The 25,525-nt window shown below is 40.0% G+C and overlaps 1 protein-coding gene and 1 long non-coding RNA gene across 3 annotated transcripts in view; one reads left to right on the top strand and one right to left on the bottom strand.

The window, feature by feature from the left end:
• Window positions 1–478, bottom strand: part of LOC134165098 (uncharacterized) — a 42,033-nt gene extending 41,555 nt beyond the window's left edge. The window contains exon 1 of one of the 2 annotated variants that reach the window (XR_009965366.1): window positions 173–478. This is a non-coding gene — a long non-coding RNA (uncharacterized LOC134165098). The remainder of the gene's footprint in view (window positions 1–172) is intronic. The other variant, XR_009965367.1, reaches the window with a different exon arrangement.
• Window positions 479–844: 366 nt separating this feature from the next.
• LARP4B (La ribonucleoprotein 4B) overlaps window positions 845–25,525 on the top strand; it is a 55,063-nt gene continuing 30,382 nt past the window's right edge. Inside the window, exons 1-2 of the mRNA XM_062621522.1 lie at window positions 845–1,272; window positions 19,164–19,298. Coding sequence (XP_062477506.1) covers window positions 19,218–19,298 — 81 coding nt within the window. The 5' untranslated portion in view covers window positions 845–1,272; window positions 19,164–19,217. The remainder of the gene's footprint in view (window positions 1,273–19,163; window positions 19,299–25,525) is intronic.

Here is a 25,525-nt window from a genome sequence, read left to right as displayed (position 1 = left end):
ATTTATAATAAATAACTAGAACTGTTAGACAAGAGTTGCTGTTCCTTGCTCAAACAAAAGAACTCTTGAATTTCTTGGAATTCCCCAGTTTCAGATAACTGATGATATACTTTAGTGCTCAGTAAAGAGGCTGGTAAGTTAGAAGAGCGCTACTGACACAATGATCTCCCACCTGAAACAGAAGGCTCTTCCATGAAATGCTCTTCTCATAAAACCCGTTTATGTTTATCGCTGCCTTTTGAAGCCGCAGCTACTCAGCCTCACTCCACAGACGCTGCTATATTCAGAACTAGAATATTCCGTGGTAGGATATGTAATTTTGGACAGGCATCTGGATCCTCCCACTGCTGTTGTGACAGCGCTTCACAAGGCGACAACGCGCCCCGTGTCAACGCAAAGTCCCGACAGCTTTCCCAGACTCGTGGCCGCGGTGATGGCGAGCACGGGCCAGGCGCGCTGCCTGCCCGAAGGGCGGGCTCACAGGGCCGGTACTGTCCCTTCGCGGGCCGCGCTCCCGCAGGGGAGATCTGTCAGGGCTGCCGGGGAGCCGCACGGTGCCCGCAGCCGTCACCGGGGAAGCGACAGACGCGATAGGAGCTACGACAGGCGCGACAGGCCGGGGGGGGAGGGGGCCGGCCTGAGGCAGGCGCGCGACCCGCCCCACCCAGCCCAGCCGGCGGCCCCGGGGCTGGCGCGAGGCGGTAAAACGCCTCAGGGTAGGCGGGCGGCGTCGGGCGGCCTCCGCGCGCTCATTCAGGGAGGGTGACGTCACGTGCGTCACGTGTGGCCGCGCGTCAAGCCGCGCGCGGGCCTCCGCTCGGCCAATCCGCGGCAGCTGGTGCCGGCCGAGCGCGTCGTTCGGCGCGGCGTCGCTGACCAATCCTCTCCCGCCGGCGGAGGAGGGACTTCCGCCGGGAGCCGGAAGTGGGTCTCTCATGCGAGCGGGTGGTTGAGTCTCGGCTCGGAGACGTTTCGGGCCCCGGAGCCGCCGCCGCCGCCTCCTCCTCCTCCGCGACCCCCCCTCCCCGCTCTGCTGCCGCCGCCCGCTCCTCCTCCCGGCCCCCGCCCCCCTCTCCGCTCTCCTCCTCCTGGCATCCGGCGGCGGCGAGGCCCCGGCGGCGGCGGCGGCAGCGCAGCGAGAGGCCCCGGCGCTAGCGGAAAGTCCGGCAGGAGCGAGAGGCCCCGGCACCAGCGGATACTTCCCCCCCCGTGCCCGTCTGTCTGCTTCCCGTCGAGGCCCGTCCCGAGGGCGGCGGCTGCTGCTGGTGACAGGTGAGTGTGAGGGGCCTCCCGGGGCCCGCGCCCTCCCGACAGCGGCGCCCGCCTGGGCCTCTCCTCCACCTTTCCACCTTCATCTTCCTCTGTGAGGGGGAATGGCGGGGCTAGACGGGGAGAGACACCCCACCCGTTCCGCCACCCCCCTCTCACCGGGGAGGCGGCCGGAGCCGCCATCTTCCCACCCGAGGCGGTTCCCGGGGGAGAGGTAGGAGGGAGGAGGAGGGATCCCGGCTCGGGGCCTCCATGGTGGCGGGGGGCAGGGCAGGTTGCCTGGCTGGGCCGCCGGGGCCGCTTCCGCAGCGTGGCCTCACCGAGCAGTGCTCGCTGCTCCGGGCCCAATCGGTGCCCAGGCAGGGGCCGAGTGAGCTTTGCCCCCCCGAGCCGGTTTGGTGTTGCCGCGGATCCCCGTGGGTAGGGGCTGCGGGCGCCTTGGTGGTGGCAGGGAAGGGACACGAGAGTTGTGAGCGCAGAGCTGAAACACCGGCTGTATAGTGCTTGCCGCGGGGGGCTGGAGCCGCGACCCCTTCGCCGATCGCTCCGGCCAGATGTGGAACAGCGCTGGCTTCCTCTGAGAGCCATGTCCCGAGTCAGTGAATGGGGTGTGCAGGCGCTAGCGGGCCAGCTGGTTAGGAAGCAGGACTTGAAAAAGCACCCACCACGCGAACGGTGTTTTGCCCCTAGGATTTTGTTGTTGTTGTTGGGCCTTTGCTGACTGCTTCAGCTGAGTTGTTGTCACTCTCAGCTTCAGTTTGTGCAGATGCTCAAAATTACGTAGGCTTGTCCACAGTTTAAACATATGTGCACTTGCCAGACGATGTTGTACAAGATTCCTGTGTGGCAGATAAGTATAATTATTTTTATTCTGCAGGTAAGGGAATTGAGGTAAAGTGGTTAAGACTTGCCTGTGGCCACAGAGAGAGAGCTGGTTTCAAAACCACTGTTTAAACTTGAGTCACAGTTGGGGTAAAACCATGGGAAATCTGGCTTCCGATCCTGCATCTTGTCTGTGGCCTAGTTTTGTTGGCCTCAGTCTGAAACCTTAGTAAAATGGGAGTGGGAACCTTTCTGAAATACTGCCCCAGGATCGTTATTGAAAGGCTGTAACCTTTCATGTGGTTTAAGTTTCATGTCAAACTTGCCCATTTTTTACAGATTTAATATGTTTTCAAAGGTCAAAGCATGCTGTGTTCTTTTCTTAAACTTGCTGGGATTTCACAACTTCACGGTTTTGATTCCGATCTGGGTAACTGTTTTTATCAGTTGAACTTTCGCTTGTTTCCTGCTAATGTGTAAGCATTTCTTCAAGTTAATTCCTGAGATAGGAAGCTAATCAGCTTAATCACTCTGCCTAGTAGAAGAAAATTGATATTTCCTATTTTTTTCTTATTTTCTGTGGGAAATGAAAGGGAGGAGAAAAGTAGTTGTGAGGCCTGATAAAGCACATACAGAAAACTATGTCTTTTGTATGTTTATAGGAGATTTTATTCTTCTAGATGTGTTGTCATTTATATGTGCATACTCTTTATATGGAAGTTACTGCATAAAAATTACTCTTATGTTTAATCGGATTTACTTTTTTTTTTTTGGTAAAAAACACAAAAGAACAAAACCCAAACCAAAAGCAACTTACTCAAACAGATTTGCATAAATGAATTAATAGAAAACATCTGACCTCTTGGATGTTCCTAAATAAGTGATTGTATGTTTTCAAGGTATGTAATTGAGTCTTTAGGTGCACACAATGTTCTGGGTTAGATTGATTTGTTTCCCTTGTAATTATTTCTATTTTTTCAAGTGTTTACACACAAATGCCTTAAGGGAATAAAGGTGTTAGCTCAAGTGTATTCTGCCTTAGTTGCTTTTTATGCTTGCTCTAATACAAATAAACACATAGAAGGTATGGATGACTGACAGGTGTATACATACATTGTTTAGATGTGTAACTAGAATTTCAATCTGCTTCAGTACAAAGAAGATCTAGAACTGGAGGCAGTTGTGGCTTTGGGATTTTGGTGGCTCTTTTTTTAGTTTCTTTTTGAGACATGCAGTAACCATGTAGGCACTTTCTGGCTCTGATGTTTTACTTAAGTAGTTTGAAATTAACTACTTGGTGTATTTTACTGAACTGCATACAGTCAGGTTTGCCTAATCTATGTGTTCTGTGGAGGTCTGTTGCTGTGCCTCTCAAGTCTCGTATCTAGCAGTGGCTTTGGCTTTAAATCAGTTGTGAGTTTAATTGGCATGGTAATATAAACTCTTTGTTAAATATTTATTACATTACCTCACAAAATGCACAGAACAGACACAGAAAAGCCATGTTTGTGGTCACAGTGCGTGACAAATCTAAAGTGACAGCTGAAAGGTAGTAAGAAAGGGGTTATAAAGAACAAAGTAATGAGGTGTAGATGTGTTTCATCAGTTTATTTTTTTTAAACTAGGTGGCTTTTTGTCCCTTCAGCACTATTAATGTTTATTTCTATGGTGCCTGTATATATTCATCAGAGATTCATGTTCTTGTAAATTAACAGGTAAGGTAAACGAATAAGCATGTAGAGCACTTGACTTGTCTTTTCTTGTGCCTGTGTTGGAAGGAGCAGGTTTTGTCAAGGGCAGCAGCCTTATTGATTCTCTTAGAGAAGAGCATTCTTGTGTTGGAGATGTTCTGTGAAGGAAGGTGCAAAGGTGGCTGTAAAGGTAGCTAACAAATGTGTCATCAAGAGGGCTGTTGCTGGCACAGAAAAAGGCAGAAGAGGCCAGATGAAGAAAGCATAAAGAGACATAGTTTCAATACTGGAGAATATCAAGCTTTGGGAGTGTTATTTCCCCTCCCCCCCGTGTGTACGCACACATGTGAGGAGTTGTGTGCATTAAGCCATTGTCAGAAATGTGGTTTACATAGTGTTGTGTTCCTTGAAGCATTTACTAGCAAAATAAATTTTTAGTCAGCAGGTTTGCATAACTCCTAGAAATAACTATAGAAAATAAACTTTGGCTGCATTTATCCTTGTATGTAATAAATGATACTAACCTGAGTATTGCAAGTGTCTTGTATTTGCATTCAGAATGGGCACACAGGTATGAGTAGGAAAGGAAGGATGTTACAAAACAGGAAGTTGTAAACAAGAAAATTAACCCCTCCCCTGCAGTTTTGAAAGAGGCAGTAGTATGTGGAGACCTGAATAGAAGCAGAGAATAAAAGCTACTTTTGTAGTAAAGTCCCTGCAAAGGTATTTGAGCAACATTGTTCCCAAAGCAAGGGATAGGTATATTGAAATTAATACTGTTGGTTTAGTCCATATAAAACACGATCTAGACAGGTGGATTTTGTCATGTAACCCAGTCATTAAATTAGGGAGGGGAAAGTGATGTAAAAATTAGTCTGAAATAATGCTACTTTTATGTGATACCTTTAAAAAAAGACAAAACACACACCCTCTTCTCCCCCCCCCCCCCCCCCCCCCCCCCCCCCCCCGGAATACACTTTTTACAACATTTTCAGCTGGTACCTTTGATACACAGTTGTAAGCTAATGTTTTGAGGAAGTTCTGTTTTCTTTTCCTATGCATTAATTCCTCTGTGCTAAACTCAAGGCAGGCTAGTGTGTTACAACAGTCAAACACAAAACCAAGAATACTTCTGAAGCACTTTTTCTGAATATAAAAGCTCTGTGATATTTCACTTGGTCAATAAAAGTAATTTGGTGATGTAAATACTGGATAATTGAAGAAGTGCTATTTTAACAATCTGTTTCTTTCTCTTTAATTGTATGCTGGCTTAGACTGTTGCATGATAAAAGTGTTATCTAAAACCAGCAAGTTTGAGGAACTTGTTAGAAATGGGAGACTAAAAGCTGATTTCTGTGCTACCCATTCATTTAACTTAGCCAAGTTCCAGAAAGTAGTGCAAGAGAGAGACAAGTTCTGTTAATTAGTTCATAACTGATATTTCTTAGATTTTAGTCATGCAATGGAGCCGAGGGCTTATAATCCTTTCTTTCATTGGACTTTCATGTTTGTGTGTTCTCTGCATGTGTTGCTGTTACATACACTTTCTAAATGGGGTGTTACCCTCTCTATTAGGAAGCAGGCTACAGAGTCATACCTACAGACAACAGAGGTAGTTTGGAGTACTTAAATTAGGTGTGGCTGTAATACAGCCTAATTGTGCCATTAGGATAGCCATGACAGTGGTCGTTCTGTGATGTGTGCTGCTGCAGGTATTTTGTGTCTGGGTATGTGTTTCAGGAACAGCAATTAACTCCAAAATTGGAAGCCTGACAGGGGTTACTAATATGTGGCTAGTTACTTGGCCTAGAACATTGCAGGGAATGGGGGAAACGCTGTTTTGACGCCCTGATGAATCACCAATTTCTTTGAGCCTTAATCTTTTCTAACGCTCATTTACCATGGAGGGCTGGGCTATGCATATTCTGGATCCTGTCAGTCCAGCTCCTTAATGGGTAGTTGAATGATGTAATACAAAAGGAATCAGTCGTTCATAAACTGAATGGATCGCCACCTCTGCATTTCTAGCAGCTCTGTTGTTATTCACAAAAGGCTGTTGGCATGTAAGGAGCTGGTGTCCCTGAGAGTATATCCCACAGTAAAAGTTTATTCTGGATTGTCTTTCTGGCCATCTAGAGTTCCTGGGTTTTTTGAGTTCAGTGTACATGTATTTAAAGAAGTAACTATACACAGCTTCTAGTTCTGGACTGGTGCACTTGCAGGTACATAGAAACATAGATGCCTATAGATACATATAGACATCTGTCTGCCGTGGTAGTTTATAGTGAATTAGGCTCAGATTTGATTTATCTGTTTGGGATTCCTTCCTAACATGACTATCATTTTCACTATTGACAATAGCAAACACTGTCAATACAGACTTTGGAAATGACACCTTTAGGCGCTATCAGTAGTTCACATGGGTCTTGCTCAAGAATATTCTGAGTTTTGAATGTAGTTGTCAAACATATATTTATTTTTATCTAGAGCTTGTGCTGGGTTTTTTTCAAATCTAAATATTGTATCACTTAATTTTGCTTTTAGATTTCTTGTGTTTTCTTGTACAAGTTGCACAAGTATTAGACAGGTATCTGCTTAGATTCTTCCTCATACTGGCCTTTCCCTGCTACTTTCTGGAAATAAACAACAGTGATGAATATTAATTGATGGTATTCATAAGGCAGACTTCCATCTGTCTTGGTAATGGAGGTAGAAATTGCAAACAAAAAAAAGTAGGTTTCTGTTACTCTACTAAAACGTTTCTGTGTATTTCTAGGAAGACCTAATGTTCTGCAGTCTATTTCCAAGTATTTTATAATTGCAGAATGCCAGTGATCTGACAGAGAACCTTGAGAAACAAAATATGAAATAGTAATTATGTTGAGGGGAAAAATATTTAACCATTTGATAATTTTTACTTGTCAGAAACTTGGTGAAATGCTTGCGAAGCTCCACAGGGATGTCTTTTGGCAGCTTTATGGTTTCGGATTTGGTCAGTATTAGTATCCATACGAATATTTTTACAGGTTGTGGTGCTGTTGCAGGTTGCTGCACAGTCTGACTGTGGCTGTTGTTCAAACAAGGAACTGGTGAAACAACAGGCCAGTGTGCAAAGTAGCTTGATTTGCTGCCCTGGCGCTGAAGGGTTTATGCTCAAACATTTTGATGTATCCTACTGATTTCTGATTCTTTTTCTAGGAATTAGAAAAATAGAACAAAAGTGAAGAATGCATCAGAGCACAGTTAAGTGCTGAGCTACCTTTATGTGTGGAATTTGCGATCTTATCTTGGAAATTCATTCCCATTCAATGTTGTTGCTGCCCTACAGGGACAGAGAATGGTCAACATGTTGCTGTTTAAAGCAGCAAGACAAACAATTTGGGCAAAATATTGCCTGCACTGTCATGTCTCCAAGATCTTGGGTTTGTATCCGTTCCTGTTTAAAGCTCCTGTCTGATTCTTTATAGTAGATGTCTAAAAGATTTGTATTACAAAGAAGGGAGTGGAATAATTTAATTTGTTGATGAAGGTGTTGCAGCTTAGTTTATAATCTGCTTTGTTAGAATTATAACTTTCTGTTTCTTAATTAACATGTATTTTAACTGCCAGGATTCAAGAAATCAGTGAAATTTTTAGGGTTGTCTCTGCCCAGTTATTTTAACTTGCAGGGAAGAATTATTGTCGTTGAATCCAAGCTGAAATATTGGAACAGTCCATCCTTTAACAGTGAGTCAAAACCTGAATTACCAGTAGTTTTGATTACAGTGATACTCTAAAAAGGTGGGGTGCTCTAACTGTGAACAAATGTACACTCAGTAGGTGATAGCCTTTCATACAGCGCTTTAAAAGCAAGCAAGAGTTGCTTCTGATTTCAGTGAAGCTTGTAATGGAGGATGGTGGCTTTTTTCAAAAGAGGAAGTAATACTAAAATGACTGGATCATTTGGGTTAAATTCTATTTTTGGCAAAGAAGCTAATGAAATAATCATTGGCAAAAACATTAGCTTCCTTTTTTGTATTACAGAACCTTAAAGTTGAATGACATTTCTTCTGTGAGTAGTTTAATTTCACTTTAAGTTTTGAAACATGTTCAGGACCAAATCTTAACAAATTTCAGGTAAATGAATGCCTTTAAAGTAATCTGGGAAAAAAAAAAAAAACAACCAACCAAAAAAACCCAAACTCCTAAACCCCAAAGCCTGAGGGGAGTTCATCCTAGGCTGTTTGCTTTGCAGGTGTCTTTCCTTTGCTGTTTATTACAGTAGTCTTGTCATAGTCCAGGATTATTGTATATATTTGTGTTGGAAGAAAACTCATTTTTGTACATTTTTATTTACCACTGTAATTATCAACATCTTACTTGGTTCCATATATGCCTCTCACCTGGACTTTACGTCACTGTAGACCTTTTTCTCTCTCATATTCTTTGGACCTGTTCTGACAGAAAATATATTCTAGCAGCACTGCAACAGCTGTCCCATCAGTCTGCGTGCAGTAGAATTCTGGAGAAGGTTTCTGCATGCATTTGATTTTGAGACCCTTGGTGTTAAGATTTCTGCTTCCCTGCATTAGGCATTTATTGTGTGGTTTGAGAATGTGACCATGAAGAACTTAGCAGATCAGCTTTGAAGCTATGTACGTGTCTTTAAGAGTAAGTCAAAGCACTAAAAATATTAAAGTGTCCTAGAAGTTCCTAGTACAGTTTTTGACCTCCTCTTGCTTAAGCACAGCACTGATTGCAGACTTGAAACATGGCATACAAATAGTAGTAATATTCTAAGATGATAAGCCTATTAAGACTTGTTAAAGAATGTCAGACTTCTAACCTCACCCTTGGAAATGCCCTAAATATTAACCTTACAGCTTCAAGTGTTGTTTTTAGTCTTGTCTTTCATGATAAAATACTGCATTCTCTTCTGCCAACTCTTGAATTTTTCCAAAGAAGGTGGTCTCCATAAAATCCTGCCCAGTAGAGCTGGGTTAGTTGTTTTCTTGACCTTTGTGAACTATACTGCCTAGAGTCATAGGCAGCATTGTGAGTGGGCACTGGCCGCTTGCTGGTCAGCAGCATAGTAAAGTATGCGGAAAACGTAAAGATGGTGTTGGCAAGTTGGGAGGAGGAACATTCAGTACTTGAAACAAGGAAGTTTGTTGTTCCCAGCACTACTAAATTGACACTCATCATGCACAATATTTAATTTCTCTCTAAGCAAGTGCTAAAGCTGCTGGTACTTTGTCACCTGTTGTTTCTTTGAAGAATTAGGAAAGGCCAAATAGACCATCAGTTGCTGCATCTTAGCTTTAAAGATTCGAAGCCACAGTAAAGTACTGTAGAGCTTGGAATTCTTTTGTGAAAGAAACAGAATTTATAAAACGACAGATCTATTTACTGCTACACCAGCACGCTGAAATGCAGTTGAGTCCATTAGCCAGCAAAATTCAGTATCTTTTCTAGTTTTCATTCCCAGTCACAAATAGGTTTCAGTCTTAGAATGAAAACTCATTCTCATGATCAAAATGCAACAGTTTCTATCAACTTTACTGCTGTGTGTGAACTTCTAGAATACTTAATTGTTGCTTCCTTCAGCAGTGGAAGATGAATCTCTGACTTCCCTTAAATATATAAAGAAATACACCCCCCAAAACCCCTTGGTTAAGTGAGAGCAAGACAGCTATGTGGGGAGGGAAGGGAAACAAGGAAGATATATTGCTATGCAAGATATTTTCATTGCATAATAATTCCTCATGCGTGCAGGAGTTCCAAGAAGATATGATAAAACAAGGCAGACATAGCATCCAGAGTGCCAAAGTAAACTCACCTGCTAGAAATAAGACACATCAAAATGAAGAATAGGAAGAAATATCTGGGAACTCTTTCGTATGTCTTTTTCCGATAGCCATGTTAATCTCTTCATGTGCTTGGTTGGCTATAGGAAGTTACCTTTATTTAAAATGTATCAGAGTACAACAGTTCAAGCTGATGGATTAGATGAAATTTTGCATTTGAAGGTGATAAACTTCGGAACCAGATTTCTGTGAGGCTTTCCTAATGTTGCCTTAAGTGAAAAAACATAATTTCCACATCACTGAACAGTACTTGACATTAAATACTGGTATTACACTGAAAGCCTGGAATAGTCCCCCAGCTAATTTGTAGGTATGAAGATATCTGAAGTTATTGAGGAGCTTTGTCTTTCAGAGTAAAATGCAATTATCAAAGATCACACCAAAGCGTCTAGAGTTAACGTTTGTGTAGTAGGTGAACAATTTTAGCAGTTAAAATGATATGTTAGTAAAAATACCAACACTTCTATTTGCGTTACCTCAGCTGTGATTTGTATTTGCAGATTGGAATCCCACTGCACTGGACATTGTGCAAGCACAGGCTGTTACCTCATAGCTTAGTCAAGCATAACAGGTAAATGCAGGTGGATTAGAGTATTACAAGAAATTAATGTGAGCAGTGGGTTAGCATAATACATGATGCTTGTACTCCGATGAAAACCTCATCAATTTTTAAAATATATTCAAAAAAAACTGGTGGAAGGAGGGAGCTTCCATCACATTGTACAGTTACTGTTAATCCACGTTAGGCATAAACTTGTTTGTTTTCATACTTAGCCATTATTTAGGCTGGTTGGTTTTAGAAGATTATGTGGCAAGTTAGTCTTCCTCTCTGATTGGGCTTATTTAACGAATGTGTTTTCTATTATACTGCTTGGAAGCAGAAACAGATGTGAAATACTGTGTGGTCTGTGGGGTATGGAACTCTAAGCTTGTCCTTCTGTAGGTACTTTGAAGCATTGTTGCCCCGTGTTCAGGCTTAGTTGGTTTTCTGTTTCTTTCAATGCAGAAGAACAGTGGTTTGCATTGACCTGTTCTTTCACTCTTTAATTCAGTGCAGGAATTCTGCTGGAATGTCTCTTGTGAAAGTCCTGCAGGTATGTTACTGTGTTGTCTGCCCACCCTGTGGTGCTTTGTAGGCAAGAGCAATAGGAGCAGCAGCAGAGTGATGTGGACTTGACTTACTAAATTTCACTCAGAACTGCAGTACTTGGTTTGCAGTGCTCTGCTGCTGATGGATTCCTAGTGAACAGGAAAGGAGGATTATTGCATTAGTTGTTCAGCTTGGGTCTTCTCTACTACTGTTCTGGGAGGCCTAGAAGTAAAGTATGTGTGTAAGCAACTACTGTGTATTTTTCTGTTTAGCTGTTTATAGGAAAAGGGGATTGTCTGTTCTTGCTGGTCATGTTTTCTGTCCTGAAAAAGTAAGAAGAGACGCCAGAGCTGGGAGATAGGGAGGAGGTCAAATGCTCACAAACCTGTTGGAGGGCAAGTGATAGAGTGTTTTAGTGGAAAATCATCATACATTGAGATACTTGCCTAATGCACTTGAGTGGTAAATTCCTGATATCTTTACTGAGGAAAATAAAAAAACTTTTTGTTCCAGTGTGAGATGTTTTATGCTTTTATAGGCCTTGGTAATGAATGTAAAATTTGTGATTGTAAAGTCAACTAGGTAGAACAACTTTTCAAGAGAAAATGGGGTTGTGGAGAATTATGATCACAGATGCTTTATATTGAAGTATCATCCCACCTTTCATTTTAGAACTGTCATGGTTTGGGTGCGTTACTAGAGTAACTGCCATTTGAGGGGTAGACTGACATAATGCACAAAGGGGAGAGTGAAGGGTTTATTTTAATTAATAGTTTGTTACTTTTTGAAATTGTCATCTGGTAAAAGAATCTTATCTGACATGGTACTTATATAGAAATTAAATATGCATCTTTATGGATAACCTGCAGGGTGGTGGTTGCTATTAGTCCACTTACAGTGAGGGAAACAAGCTTGTGGCTTTGTGATGGATGTGCTACATGAAGCAACCCCTGTTAATGAGTTGGGTTTCTTCATGTTATGTGCTTCAGCTTGCAGTCAGGAGAGTGCTGCTTCAGACTTGAAAACTGAGAACAAGCCAGAAGCAAACTGAAAACTGCTCATGACACGATCACTCTTGTCTTCAAGGCACTTCATACTCTTACCAGGCACAAAAATTTCTTCCCAGTTCCTGCTTTGGTAGGCATTCCTAGTGTTCTTAAATGGTAAAGTTTGGGGGTTGTGTTGTTTTTTCTTGTATCTTTTTGCTTTCTGTTTGGGTTCTTTTGCAGAAAAGGCTATATACAGGGGAAATAATCAGGGTTATTTGTTGATAGCAATCATCCCATTATCTTCTATGTACTATCAAGATCTTTATTATTGTTGCTTGAGATTAGATGAATGAATAAGGCTGTAACTCTTAACATCTTCCCATTTTTCTTGCTCTTGACTGAAAGAGGTTTTTTGCATACCTCTGTATAGAGTCCTTATCACTTACCACTATCATGTTTCTTTGGTGGTTTTATCACCTTTGTTTAGTAACTTATTGCTTGGTATCTCTTGGACAGCTAATTACTGTAACAGTCTCAATTTCTAGACTTGCAGCATGATTGGTTCTGGTGTGTAGTTCCATCGCACAGGTTTGTGTGTGAGTTAGAAAGCTCAGTAAATGATGGGAGTTGTGAATCACTTGTGAAGCCTAGCGCAGAAATGTTTCATAAATCTTTTAATAAGGAAATGCAGTGTTCCCTTTAAATAGCAAGGTGTAGTGTTTTTCTTGAAATCTCAGCCATTCTTAGAGGAGAGACTACATTTGAAGAGACAACTAATAGAATTGCAGAACAGTTTTGAAGGCTATCAACCTTATAAAGAGCAGAAGCTTTTTCAAAACCCTTGTGAAGTAGATACAGCAGCAGTTCAAAACCATTTGGGCTGGTGGGGTTTTATTGTGAAATGTTAAAAGCATACTGTATAAAGGTTTAAATGGTCTTCTGACACAATGTATTGCTTGTTAACGCTCGGTTGCCACGTGTTTTAAAATGACTTGTACCCATCAAGGGTCCCGTCCTGAGTACTCTCTGGGCGCTTATGTCCATGTTCCTCTTCAGTAACCAGAAAGTTGCAGTTTTGTTCTGGGCGCTGCCTGGTGGGTGCCTGGGCATAAGTCATTTTGGTTTTTTTTCAGGAAGGAAAACAAATCGGATGGTTCTTCTATCAAGTTATTTGAAATCTAACTATCCAGCTGCTATGCTGGCACGTGCACTGGGTGCATGAACATTTTGAAACCATCATCTGGCAAGCTTGGAATGTCTGGGTTGCATTAAGCTTCAGAGGTGAAATTTTCAACTCTTCCCCTGCTGTTTTGGTAGTTAGCAGTTAAATAAATTCAGAGCCTTGTGGTGATTTTTAAAAGAATAATGTATTCAGTATTAACTTCTGTGGACACAAGGTATGGCTAAATATTTATGTCATGTCAGCTTTTTAACTGCTGTTGTGCAATACAGAGTTTACAACTGATGTAGGTACAATGGTGATTACAGAGATTGCCACCAACAAATGTACTTTTTGGTGGTATTAGTTGTTTTTGTTTTTTTTTTTTGTTCACAGCTAATTTGTTCACTGTGGTAATGTAATAACTTCACAGTATATTTTCTTTTAAATAATGCCATCCTTTGAATGATGGATTGCTTGCCACATCTGCTCTGTAAAGAAACTGATTTCACGCTTTGAAAGGAAAATGGAAACCCCTGAGTTCTGTTACAGGCGTTCTGTATTGGAAAGATACAGTTTCATAGGGTTATTCATCTACAGAATGGTAACATGTGTCCCATACAGTGGGATGATAGTTCAATTCTTACATGAAATCTTTCCTTGATGAGCTTCTAAAACAGCTGTCTGATTAAAATTACAAGCTCTAGTTTGTAGCAGTGTTTGTAATGCTAAACTGAAGGGAAATTTGCAAGCTTTCAGGATTAGGATTTGTCAGGTTTCCTTGATGATGCTCTATAAGTTTAACTATCCTGTATCTGAGTTAGCAGCTTTACCTGGGCCGAGAACATGATTAACTCTTGACATATTACATGTTTTGGGTATTCAAAACACTTGTGAAGCTAATAAAGAAAGGTAAACTTTGTTTAAACAGGAGTTAATGTATGGAATTAATAACATACTTTTGGAAGAGGCATCTGTTATTTCTCATATCAACTATGTAATGTTCTCAGCAGGTGCTAAAATTCTTTTCAAAGCTGAGGTCAGTGGTAGCTCTGATTTCTTCTGCTGAGGTGTAATAATCCTTGTGGATACCAAAGGGTGTGAAAGATGGTGAGAAAGTATGTTATTTCTGATAGTAGAAAGGGAGTTGATGGTCTGCAACTGGAAGTTTGTTAGGAGGCTTAAGTTAAGCTGTGAGTGCATCCCTGTTTTCACAACATTTTAGGCTTTCTGATGTTGCTGGAGGTGTATTTCTGTATTAGCCGTGTGAAAAGTTTATCTTGGTCTGTGTTTAAACTTTCTAAAATGTTTGCTAGGAAGAGTTCTGCACAAAGCCAAACTCAGATCTATTTTTGTTTGTGCTTACTGGAAGAGCAGTGAAAAGATCTTTTATTCTATGAGCTTTTTTGTTTTATGGTGTTGCTGTTTGCAGCGTGAAAGTTAGTTGTCAGCACTCGCATTTGTAAATCTCTTTTTAAGGGCTGATTACTCTGGGCTGAAAGTTGGCAGGCAAGATTTCAGCCCTAGAGCACTGTTTGGGGTTTTGCATGTTTTTAAATAACAGATCTATCTGACTGGCTTGATTGAGAGGAAGCACACTGCTACTCACATTCTTGTAACTGTAGAAAGCAAAACAGACTGCATAAAAGCACACTGAATATGAATTAGGAAAAATAGAGACTAGTAATAAGTGTAGGTCCTGATCCCTCTGCTTTCAAGGGAGGTTTTGGGAGTGTTGGTGGGGGCGGTAGTGGTTTTGTTGGCTACATAATAACCTAGTAGGTATCTCTTCCAAGCTGTTGCAAGGTTGTGGGGTATAGCGATGCTGTTTGTGTAGAAGTATCTTCAGGCAGCTGAATATTAACTGCCAGTACTAGAAAATACCTAAACCTGAACTAAAATGCAGTTAGCCTGATGTTGGTACCACAATTCATGGACGCATGTGGCTTTTGGATGGGAGTGATCCCAGTTCTGCTTGGTTTGGCATCCAGGTAGAAGTGACCATATGGTTATGTGTACTCTGTCTGTATAGTCCATACAGTATATCCTGTGGGCTATTTTGCTAGTTTGTATCTGGTATCTTCTAAAATGATGAAATCCTCATAACAAAATGGATTTGAAAATATTTGCCAGTAAAGAAACATGATGTCAACTTAAAAAAAACTCAGCAACAAAAAAGACCGAACAAACAAAACAAAAAACCCATCCACAAACCAGTTTCTTATTTGTGAAAGTGGCTGTGGATATTGCAAAGGGAAACCAGTAGGCTGAAATATGTGCTACCTGTGCTTGGCCAGATGGTCTCAGTCCCTCCTGAGAATATTCTTGTAACTCCTCAGATTTACCACTGCTGAGTAGGTGCCCACAGGGACAGATCTGTACAAGTAGAGTACTGTACTTGTTGTCGTACTGAGAAAACAGCTGTATTAAGGTGCTCTTCTCCTTCCTGTTGCAAGTACCAGTGTATTACAGTTTAGGGGACATTAAGGACTTAACTGCTTAAAAGTTGCATGCTTTCTAAAGAAACAAGTTTTTACCTGTATGCTAAATTTCTGGGGGATAACAGTCTTGCCTGCTTATCAAAAGCAGTTCAAACTTGGTTTCTAAGCTTCAGCAAAATCCATGTTACTTCTCTGGGATTAGGTAGTTGTGGAAATAAGTATTTGCATGTCTTGAAAGTAACTTTGCTCTTGACATAATACCCCTGAAGTTGATGAACTTGACTAATTACTGTGTAAAGACCAAATGGCAAGCCAGAAGGAAAAATAAAGTTTTACTACATGTGTTTACAGAATTGAAATTATACATAATATTATGAAACTCTGATTGTGGCCTTCTAAATCAATTCATAAATGCAGGCCATTCTGTGGACTGTGATTAGACATAATTAGTGGAGGACACTGATTATTTTTTTTATGACTGTTTGCTGTTGAGTAGAAATACTCTTTAAAGCATATTTAAGAGGTTGTGTGCCCCTGAAGGTTTTTCTTGTGGGTTTATTTCTTTTTTTTATAACTCGAATGAAAAAAATTGCAGTCTACTTCTGACAGCTCCATGTTCTATCTCTGTCCCAAATAGGTCTGCTGACTTGTGTTTTTTCCCTTGTATGTCTCCTCCTTACTGCAGCAGCGTATGTTTATGCAAAGATAGGGTTTACCAGTCAGCAATTCAGTGCATCTTTTAAAATGGTGGGCAGGTTAACACTTCAGGGGGATGATAATCTTTATTGCTGATGCATTCAAATGCCACGTTTAACTTGATTGCTAATTTGACTATTAAAATAGCATCAAAAGAGGCTAAACAATCTTCCAAACTATCACTCCTGATCTGTAGCTTCTAGTACTACCACATATTGATTGTGGTTTCTGTAAATAAACCTGAGTGTGGAGATGCATATCAGTACTAATGAAAAACATGCTAAAACACATCCTGTGAAGAGCCTGTAACAATTGTGATTTTTATTGTTTCTCTCCTTGAAGTAACACTGCCTTTTCAACAAACACTGTGTTCTCTGACATGATAGTTGTGGAAACCTACAGTCCTGTAAGTCTTATGCTTTAAAAGACTGGTAAGTGGCAACTGGTAAGTGGAAAAGTTGATGGCACTAACTTTCCAGAACAGCCCTGCGCATAAAGTTGCTTTGAAGTGCATCACAGCAGATGGGATTTTGCAGCAAAGCACTTGATGTCCTGGAGACTTGGAGCAGTGTGATATACACTAAGAGAATTACAAAGGGAACTTCTTCTGTGTTTGGGGTCTTCCCATGTGGCTTACTCATTTGCAGAAAGGCAATAGTTGATCTTTGTTAAAAGCATGGGATTTAGAAGGCAAGTTGAATATCCTTTCAAGCAGATTATTACATTATCATCTCACTTGTTTTTAGAGCCATTTTGATCCTTAGTGATCAAAATGCAACTTAAAAATATGGGTTTGGCATTGTAGTTATTAGAAATAATTTATTCACAAGGTAAGTGGATTTAGTGTGGAGTGTGTCACAACAAATCTGTGTAATGAGAATGATTATTAATCTGAGTAATCCAGAGTTATCTAGAGATTTTATCTACACCTAGCCTGTGATAAGTGTCTTGTATAATCTCATCTGAAGGACTTCTGAAAAGCAGTAGAATGATGTGCTGCTATTATTGCTGGTGGCTTGCCCAAGTAATCTGAAGTTGCAGTGTGCAAATTGCAGTTGTGTGTTGTCTATCAAGTTGTCTAACAACTTGTCTACCCTCAGCTGAAATGAATGATTTAGCTGAATATTTTGTGATTGATGGCCAGTCAGCAAATACTTTACGTATGTGCAGTGGAACTTCAGTTTGTTAGACTCACATGATCTTAGCTGTTTGCCTTCCACAAGCCATAGATTTACAGAGTACTGGTGCTAGCACTACATGCCAGAGGATGGAAGAGATTGCAGCATGACTGGGGATGATCCTAGGAGGGAATGGGAATGTGTGAAAGAGAAGCAGGCAACAGAAGGATGCAAAGAAGTACCTTGGCATTGATTTGAGGATCAAAATGCTGAGTAGGTAGCATAATTGCTGACAGAAACATGTTTGTCTTTCTGTAAATTAGGTTTAGTTTGTGAATCTGGACGAATGTGCATGATCAAGTTTAGTATGAACAGCAGTGGAGATTATATACAGCAAAGACAAAGTTTAAGAAAGTCTTTTGCTCTTCTTAGTAAAATATTAATCCAGATTTTAAAAGGACAAACCCAATGTCTTTTACAGAATATTAACAGAAGCATTCTTCAAGAAGCTTAGACGCCTTCTGCAGTGCTAATGTGCATAGAGCGTGGGTTTGAGGAACACGGAGTCTAGCTACTTGCTTTCACCCTGAGGATGATTTTCTTTGTTATTTTATAAAATACATCCTGAATGAATTCCAGACTTTCTGCCATGTAGACTGTGCGTCTGTTCATGTGTGTTTTTTGTCTGTGCCATTATTCCTTCCTTGAATAGTTTCTATTCCAAGATGAGAGGCAGGGTGTTAGGAAAAAATACTTCCGGGAACATAATATACAGCGATACAGTGCATGTGTTGCCTTCAAAAATATATTTTTCATTCTGTTCGTCTAATCTTGAATATTTTGTCCTGTTGGGAAGGTCTGTATATTGGTTCCTTCAACTGTGTGTGCAAAACATCTTTTCTTCTGCATATTCCCATAATACAGGTGCTTGAATTGGTTTATAAGTGAATGTCTTCATTTTATGTGAAAGTTTTGGAATGTATTCCATCAGTTGTATGAAAGACTTTTACTTTTGTCCATTTCAGAATATAGCATAGAGGAGATTCCATGGAAGGCTGTAAAGAAATACTCCAGTCATTTGGAGCTCAAGTTCTCTAAAAGGAGCTTATTTGCTAAATAATGAATCATCCATGTGCTCCAAATATTTACCTTTTATTTTTTTCTTAAGGAAATTGTAGAGAATCTCACCCTGAAGTTGTCACCAACTTGAAGGCAATACATTTCTCTTGCATGTTGTTACAGATGTAGTACTGGAACCTTCTATGTGAAGAAGTAACTCAAAGCGTATTAAAACTTGCTCATATTCCTTTTAGAAAAGAAAAATGTAAAAATTACACTTTTTTTTTTTTTTTAAACCCCAGTATTTTCTTTGAGACTTCATGCTTCAAATGGGCTTTTCTTGGGTATGTTTGTTTTTTTTTGTTTTGCTTTGTTTTATAAGAACAGGTTTTTTTTAAAAAAATAACAGTATTAAATAATAGCATCAAATTTCGAAGCGAAGTCACTGTCAGACTTTCAACTCTACTCAGTTTTCTACTTGTCTAATCAAATAGAATAACATTTTAGGATGATGGAGCAGAAAACTTGAGTGTTACTAATCTAGCAGAACTGTTGTTAACATGCTTGAAATTTGCGAAGATTAAGTGACTGTGAGAGTATTTGAAGACAAAGGTTGGTTTGTGACTAAATGCTCCTTAATAACTGAAGCAAATCTACCAGGTGGTGTGAAGAAGCCATGGTTTGAAAACCAATCTGAATAATTAAAGTGAGAATCAAGTGAAATTTTCCCATTGGATTTCCCTGCCCATTGCTGTGGCAAGTGTCTGCACTCCCAAGGCAGCCAGTGACTGGGAACTGAGTATATCTGAGAGATCACTTTATGTTTTGCCATAACATTTTCTCTGAACACATAATCCTGACTGTGTTGTGTGGAAGTTCTTTGGACCTTTGGTCTGAATCAGCACGACAGGTCTGGAATGTCTGTGAGTTCTCAGGAATTTCAACAACCACTTACAGAATCTTTTGTTTTTCTATTTCCACAGCTTACAAAGGTGACCAGTAAAGTTCTCTTTGAGCAGCCAAAAAGCAGACAGCTCATGACTTCTGATCAGGACACTAAAGTTGTGGCTGAACCGCAGGTGCAGCAAGTACAAGAAGTTAAAGACGGTTCTCATCTAGTAAGTATTTTAGTTACATATTCCCCTGGTATAAGTGTTGAATGAAACAGTTTTTTTTACTATGTCTTAATCAAAATTGTATCTCAGAATGTTTTAGAGGACAGTTGGCTGATAGCATTACAACATAAAATAGCTGGAACAGAGCTGTTGAAGGTGGCTAATTCTCCACACTGAGTAGGAGCCTGGACTTAAGTTTTCTTTAGTCCTATGGGGGATTAAAATAAACTGCAAGTTACAACAGTTTGCGCTTATTTAAGGTACAAGGTTTTTTAGGCTATGCAGAAGAAGTTCTGAGTTAGGTTGTAGCTCACACATTACCATGTGAGGAAAATGCAGGAAATGCACTTGGCATGGACCTGTAAGTTGAAAAAAGTACAAACCCATACAAATAGGAAATTGCATTCTGTAACAGGAATTTTGCTTAGTTCTGCCAAATGGCACATGCTGCTGCTTCTGTGCTACTCTGCAGGATCCGGGAAGTTGCTTTATGGGGTGCTTTTGGCAGATCATACGGCAGATAGTACTGTGTGTTTACATGTTGCAGTAAATGTTTTGAAGAAGATTGGATACATAATTTGTGTGTATGCTCTACTCATAACACTGTATTTTCGTCTTTGAGAGTTAACTGCATATTGGGAGGAATGTTTCCTCTTGGGAAATCTTGAAGGGTTTGTTTTTGGTGTGTTCTGCTAGGCACTTAGCCTGTACTACGCTGAGTGGCAGGTGCTTGTTACTTCAACTTAACCTTGCAGCAGTGGAAAATGCTTGTTGCTTCAACTTACCTGGAGCATGCACTAAAGAGCATTTTGAAAATGCTCTAAACTTGTGCTCTCCTTTGCTAAACAAGCTGATGGGGTTTTTATTTATTTGTTTCTGTGCCCCCCCCCCCCCCTTTTTTTCGGGGAGGGAGGGGAATCTTCTCTGTACCTTCTCACATGTGAATTTTGTCTATTTGATAATAGAGAAAAAATTGCATCCACTTCTCTAGTTTTGTGCCGTAGTTTTGTGATTTCCCCCCCCAGTACTTGGGGCATTAATGTCAGGAAACCAGTGTGTAAGCTTGAGTAAGAGACTTGCAGATCTACTTCAGAAGTCAGTCCAGTTTCAACAGGTGCATTAGCATTAAAGGTGGTTTGATGGGTCTTCACATGGCTAGTTCTTCTAATTTAGCATATTTAAAAGTTTTGTAAAACTACATGTAAAGTTGGACCTAAATCTTAATTTCTGTTCTTTACTGGGAGAAGGAGAGTAACAGTTTCTTTCAATTTCAGAGAACTTGTCTGCTCGTCTCTTTAGTAGAGATGACTAATGTCAATTTAGGTATCTTGGAATGTATCCATAGTGCTATAATGGTGTATTTCAAATAACTAATTCTTACGAGATTAAAGCTTTTCGTTTGCAGAATATCTTATTCCAAATAGATGAGACCTGTAGCTTATTAAGCTTTTTTTTTTCAGTTACACCGTTATCATACTCTTGTATACACAGCATCAAAAGGTCATTCTGTTGTATGAGAATCATTACCAATATACTCTATTAAAAATGGTGTTTTCAAGATTGTCCCTGTTCCATAATGGCACACTTGCATGAGTAAATTTTTCCAGTGCTTCATGTCTTCACTTACACGTTTTGGGTACAAGTCTGTAGTTTCAGAAATCATCATGGACTGTAGGAAGAAGTTAGCAAACTAAGATCATTAAGATGCTTTCATCTTTCCCAAAACATGATAGGAATGAGAAAAATGGAGGTCCTGACTCAATTGCATTTAGTAAGTACATGCTTCAGACTAACTGAAAATCACCTGCTCTTTCTTGTGTGTTTTCATTATTTTGAGATCAGAGGACTAGACTGCATAAAGGAATAGATTCATGCTTGTGGTATTCCCTGCTTCAGTGTGTATTTGATATGGGGCCATACTGCCATGGTATCTAGTCAGGTTTATAGGAGTATTTTTTTATAGACTGAAAAAAGATTGCTGAGTTACATTCCCTCATTCTTTTGGCTATGCTGTTCTACGGGGATCCGGTGATACCTATTACGAGTGCTTTTGTGGCAGTTAAGGAAGAAAGTTGTGGAATTTCTACTGGAAATTTTAATACATCCTTGTAGATCCTGGAAAAATAATTCTCTCTATGCTAGTCTTAATTCTGAAGATTATATAAAGTATTATTTATTATGTCTTTAAACATTAGCACTATTAAAAAATTAACAATTAGATTTTCCTAGCTGCATCTTTAGTTCCATCAGTTTTCTTTGGCAGGAAGAAAACTTAACGCACGTTCTGCTGTTAGCAATGTTGAATAGATAGCAGTGAGTGAATTAAAAGTTTTGATGCTGTGATGGAAAGCCACAGAAATCACTTTCCAGGGTTGTGTATGTTAATGATACTGTGGTCACTTGTTTACTAACAAGTTTTCAAAGGCTTAACCTCATGGTGAGGGAGGCAAAGTAATTTCTTCTGCCTTGAAGTAGCTACGAAATTATATGCTGTTTAATGCCTAATTGTAGATTGTTCACAAGCGTAGTATGGTTCATTTCCAACAACAGCTCTGCTTGAATGTGGGTGATTTTAGTAGTATTTAACAGCAGAGTTTCAGTAGTTTGAATGCCAGTCTATAGAGGAAAGCTGACAGGTTGAGGATCCTCATAAATATGTTGTTAATAGTAGCATACACTTGCAAGTTGGAGGTAGATGATTTTGAGGATATTGGCAAATTCTTAGCACTGATAAATTTGGGAGTGAAATGTACTGGTATTTCTGGCTTTCTAAGCTAGAGGTGGGCCTTGTCCCTTCAGGTCACTTTATCACCTTGTCATTGGAGCCATTTGGTTTTTTTTTTTGTATCCTGATTGACAATTACTCTTTCTGAGAAAGTCCTGGTCAAACTAGACCCAATCCAGTTTAGTTCCCTAAACACAGGGAAGTCAGTGTTTAAGAAATGCTTCACTCCCTTTTGACTCACTTCTGTTCCCTTTTTTATGAGTGATGCTTCACTGCTAGAAATTTGAGATTCCTCTCTGAGGAAGAGGCCAAGACCCAAATCCCATGGTGGAGAATTTAATTGTACTTCCTAAAATGTTTTTTGTAGGACGTAATATGGAAGGATGTCTCAAGCTTAGAGCTGTTAGGTTATGTTATTCAAAAGTCCTTTTGCAACACGTTCAAGAGTAAGCCTTGTAGAAGGGACTGAGGAAATAAATTTCACTAGTTTAATATAGTATCCAGTGAAAATTCAGTGTTTCTATAATCCTCAGATCATTTGACAATACACAATATTACATGCAGTATGTGCTAATTAATAGTTAAGTGGCAGTTTGTGTAACAAGAGATGACATTTAATAATTCGAGAAATCCTGAATAGATTTAAACAAGAGGTGGGAGCATTAGACCTTAAACTGAACATATAAGGTATCAGTGTCATGAAGGATCAGTACTGCTCATTGTTTGTTCTTTCTTTCATGTTATTGTGGGGCTAAACTGTAAGAAAAGTGCTGAATAGTTCTGCACCTGTAGTTGACTTCTAATCCAATGTTTGATTGCTTTAATGTGTAAAATGTGTGCTTAAACTCTTAACAGTCCATTTAACCTTGATATATTGGAGGCAAAGTTAAACAATCTGACCGGCTGTTCAAAAAAAACCTGCAGTAGTGACATTGTGAAGTCTTTTGTGATGATGTTCTTCTCTTTTGCCTTAACTGGAGGTGGGCATGACATCAGGTATGGCCTAGGAGGGCAGGAATATCACTGTTTTGTCAGGACTAGGTACAGTTGCATGACTTTATTGTAGAAAAAGGATAATTGAAGTTAGATGTCAGAAGATTGGAAAGACTAGTTTTGACTTGTGCTATTGTACCTAAAGCTAGACTGTATTTTAAAACTTAGGTCTCTAAGACTGTGTATGAGATAAACACTTATTCCTTGACAAGGAATCGGTATATGTAGAAATGAAAGTAGATGGGTAGGTATACTTCTATTAATAAGTCATGTTGACTTCTTGCCTTCTGCCTAGGTGTGTGCAGCACATAGGACTAAAGTACTTATTTAAATAAGTTGTTCAGATCATGAAAGTGCTGCTTCAGAGCAGTTTTGTTTCATGGAGAGGGGAAAACCTATTTAGGCTTTGAGTAGATGAGGAAATATAGCAGAGCCACAAATATGTATTAAAGGAAAAAAAAAAATAAGCAAACCCACTCCTCAGCTGAGCTGGGCTCTGAGGTGGCAGAGCACAAGTTCTGTTGAAGTGCTTTTCAAATCATGTGGTGGTGTTTAGCTTAGCCAGAAGGATTTTAATGAGTCTTGGGAGTTAAGCAACCAACCTCAGGTGATGTAGCATAACACCAGCATCATTTTCTGCTTAAATTTGTTACCCCCACCCCTTTTTTATGGTGATCCCACAATAAACAGCATTGAGAAATGTGACTTAATGGGCAGTATAAGCGCTTAAAAATAGAAAGCGTCCCTGGAACTCTTAGATAAAACTAAAGGAACAAGTACAAAATGTGCCTGTGCACATCAGGAGGAGGTATGGGAAAACTGGAAGAAGGGTCTGCTTGCCTGAACTGCTTCACTCATTTTCTCCCCATTAGTTGATAGGAGAAGTGCTTGTTAAGGCACTAGGAAGGTGGACTTTGGCCTGGTCTGTCTTTTAAAGGCACTTAGATCCTCTCTGAAAAGCCTGTAGCTAGTAATAGTTAAATCACAGAGGGGGAAAAAACCTTGCTATTTGTTTACCTGATGAATGTATTCTGAATAGTTGTAAACTGTGTCAATATTGCTATGACTTTATGCTGACATTAAAGCCAGTTGAGTTGTTTGCTTGTGGCATTTCTTCAAAAAAGCTATTATAAGTAGCTCCTTCCCTCTTTCCGTGTTCTTGGTTCTGAGGAATGCTAAAGAGAGGAGTGGCTTGGCGTATTTTTAAGTCTGGATCCAAGCATGTTGAATAACTTTGTCCCATGGGAGAATTAAAAAAAATGCAGCAGATGGCAGCAATGATGCATCAGACTTCCCATCCTTAAGAGCAATGTATCTGGAGGCACTTTGAGGCTTCACATATTGGATAAGCTGGGGGGGCAGGGTAGTCTTCCTCTTCCCTTACTTTGCAATTTCAAAGCAGACTTGCTGAGGAGGGGATGTATTCTCTGGTCTATTCAGCAATCTTTTTTTATGGTCAGAGGATTAGTGGTGAATAGGCTTCCCCTGAAAGTTAGCCAATATACAAACAAACACATACAAACCTGAGTCTGCCTATAGTATTTAATTTTATATGGCATCTAAGTATAACATAATCTATGTTTAAGAATCTGAATCACGTTGGGTTTTGTGATTCATTTGTCCTATGAGCAGAATATTTGGAGGAGAAAAAACTACACTGACAGCTGTGTTACAGATTTGCACTTTTTTGTTAGAGTATATATCAAGAGAAGTAGGATAAGAAATTACTCTAATACCTTGCAGAAGATTCAAAGAAGAAAAGCATTTCATGCTGTATAAGGAAGAGCGATTCACCTCTAGTCTGTTACACTGCTAAATGTGAACTCTGCTGTTGTTGCTGCAGGAGCACTTTATAGTGTCTGCCCTGTAGACTGAAGTGAAACATTTGAATTTCTGGAGTGCTTCTGCACATGTTCAGTACTGCTTTGTATACTCGCAAGTCACTGTCATCACATTGTGAACAGTTTGGGATAGCAAAAGCTTCTCTTTTGGTTCATTAGTCTGAACAGATATGCACTTAATTTACTGACTAGATATGAATGACTAAAAGAGGAAGTGATGTGTAATTTATTTTTATGTTGACAGTAGTATATTTGCTGTCAGAAGTAAGCAAAGGAGATGGAAAGGAAAAGATGACTGTGGGCTTGTCTGGTAAAGATGTTTGGGTGGGTTTAGTTTTGTTTTTTCTTGGAATTTTGGAAACAAAGCAGAAATCTTGCAGTGTGATGGTGACCATACAGAGAACACGGATAAAACTAAATCACGTCTCAAGCCTCGCATAGGCTATGTGACTTGCCATGAGGGCAGCTGTTAAAGTATAATGACAATAAAAAGAAAAAGTAATGATAGTGGGCTATCAGCAAATGGATCTGTGTTTAGGCAGCGTTTATGCTGGAAGCATAGGTTGCAGTAGACATCAAAATAGATCTCTTATTAATTAGTTGAAAGGCAACTACTTTAATTAGCCTTAGTTACCCCTATGTACTGCTATATGAACACAAAGAAGGCAAGT

Source organism: Pezoporus occidentalis, unplaced genomic scaffold (assembly GCF_034315485.1).
Source record: "Pezoporus occidentalis ecotype Australia unplaced genomic scaffold, CSIRO_AGI_Poc_V1 ctg23, whole genome shotgun sequence".
Taxonomy (NCBI): Eukaryota; Metazoa; Chordata; class Aves; order Psittaciformes; family Psittacidae; genus Pezoporus; species Pezoporus occidentalis.
The sequence above is the reverse complement of the archived record's forward strand: the minus strand, read 5'-3'. Positions and strand labels throughout refer to the sequence as shown.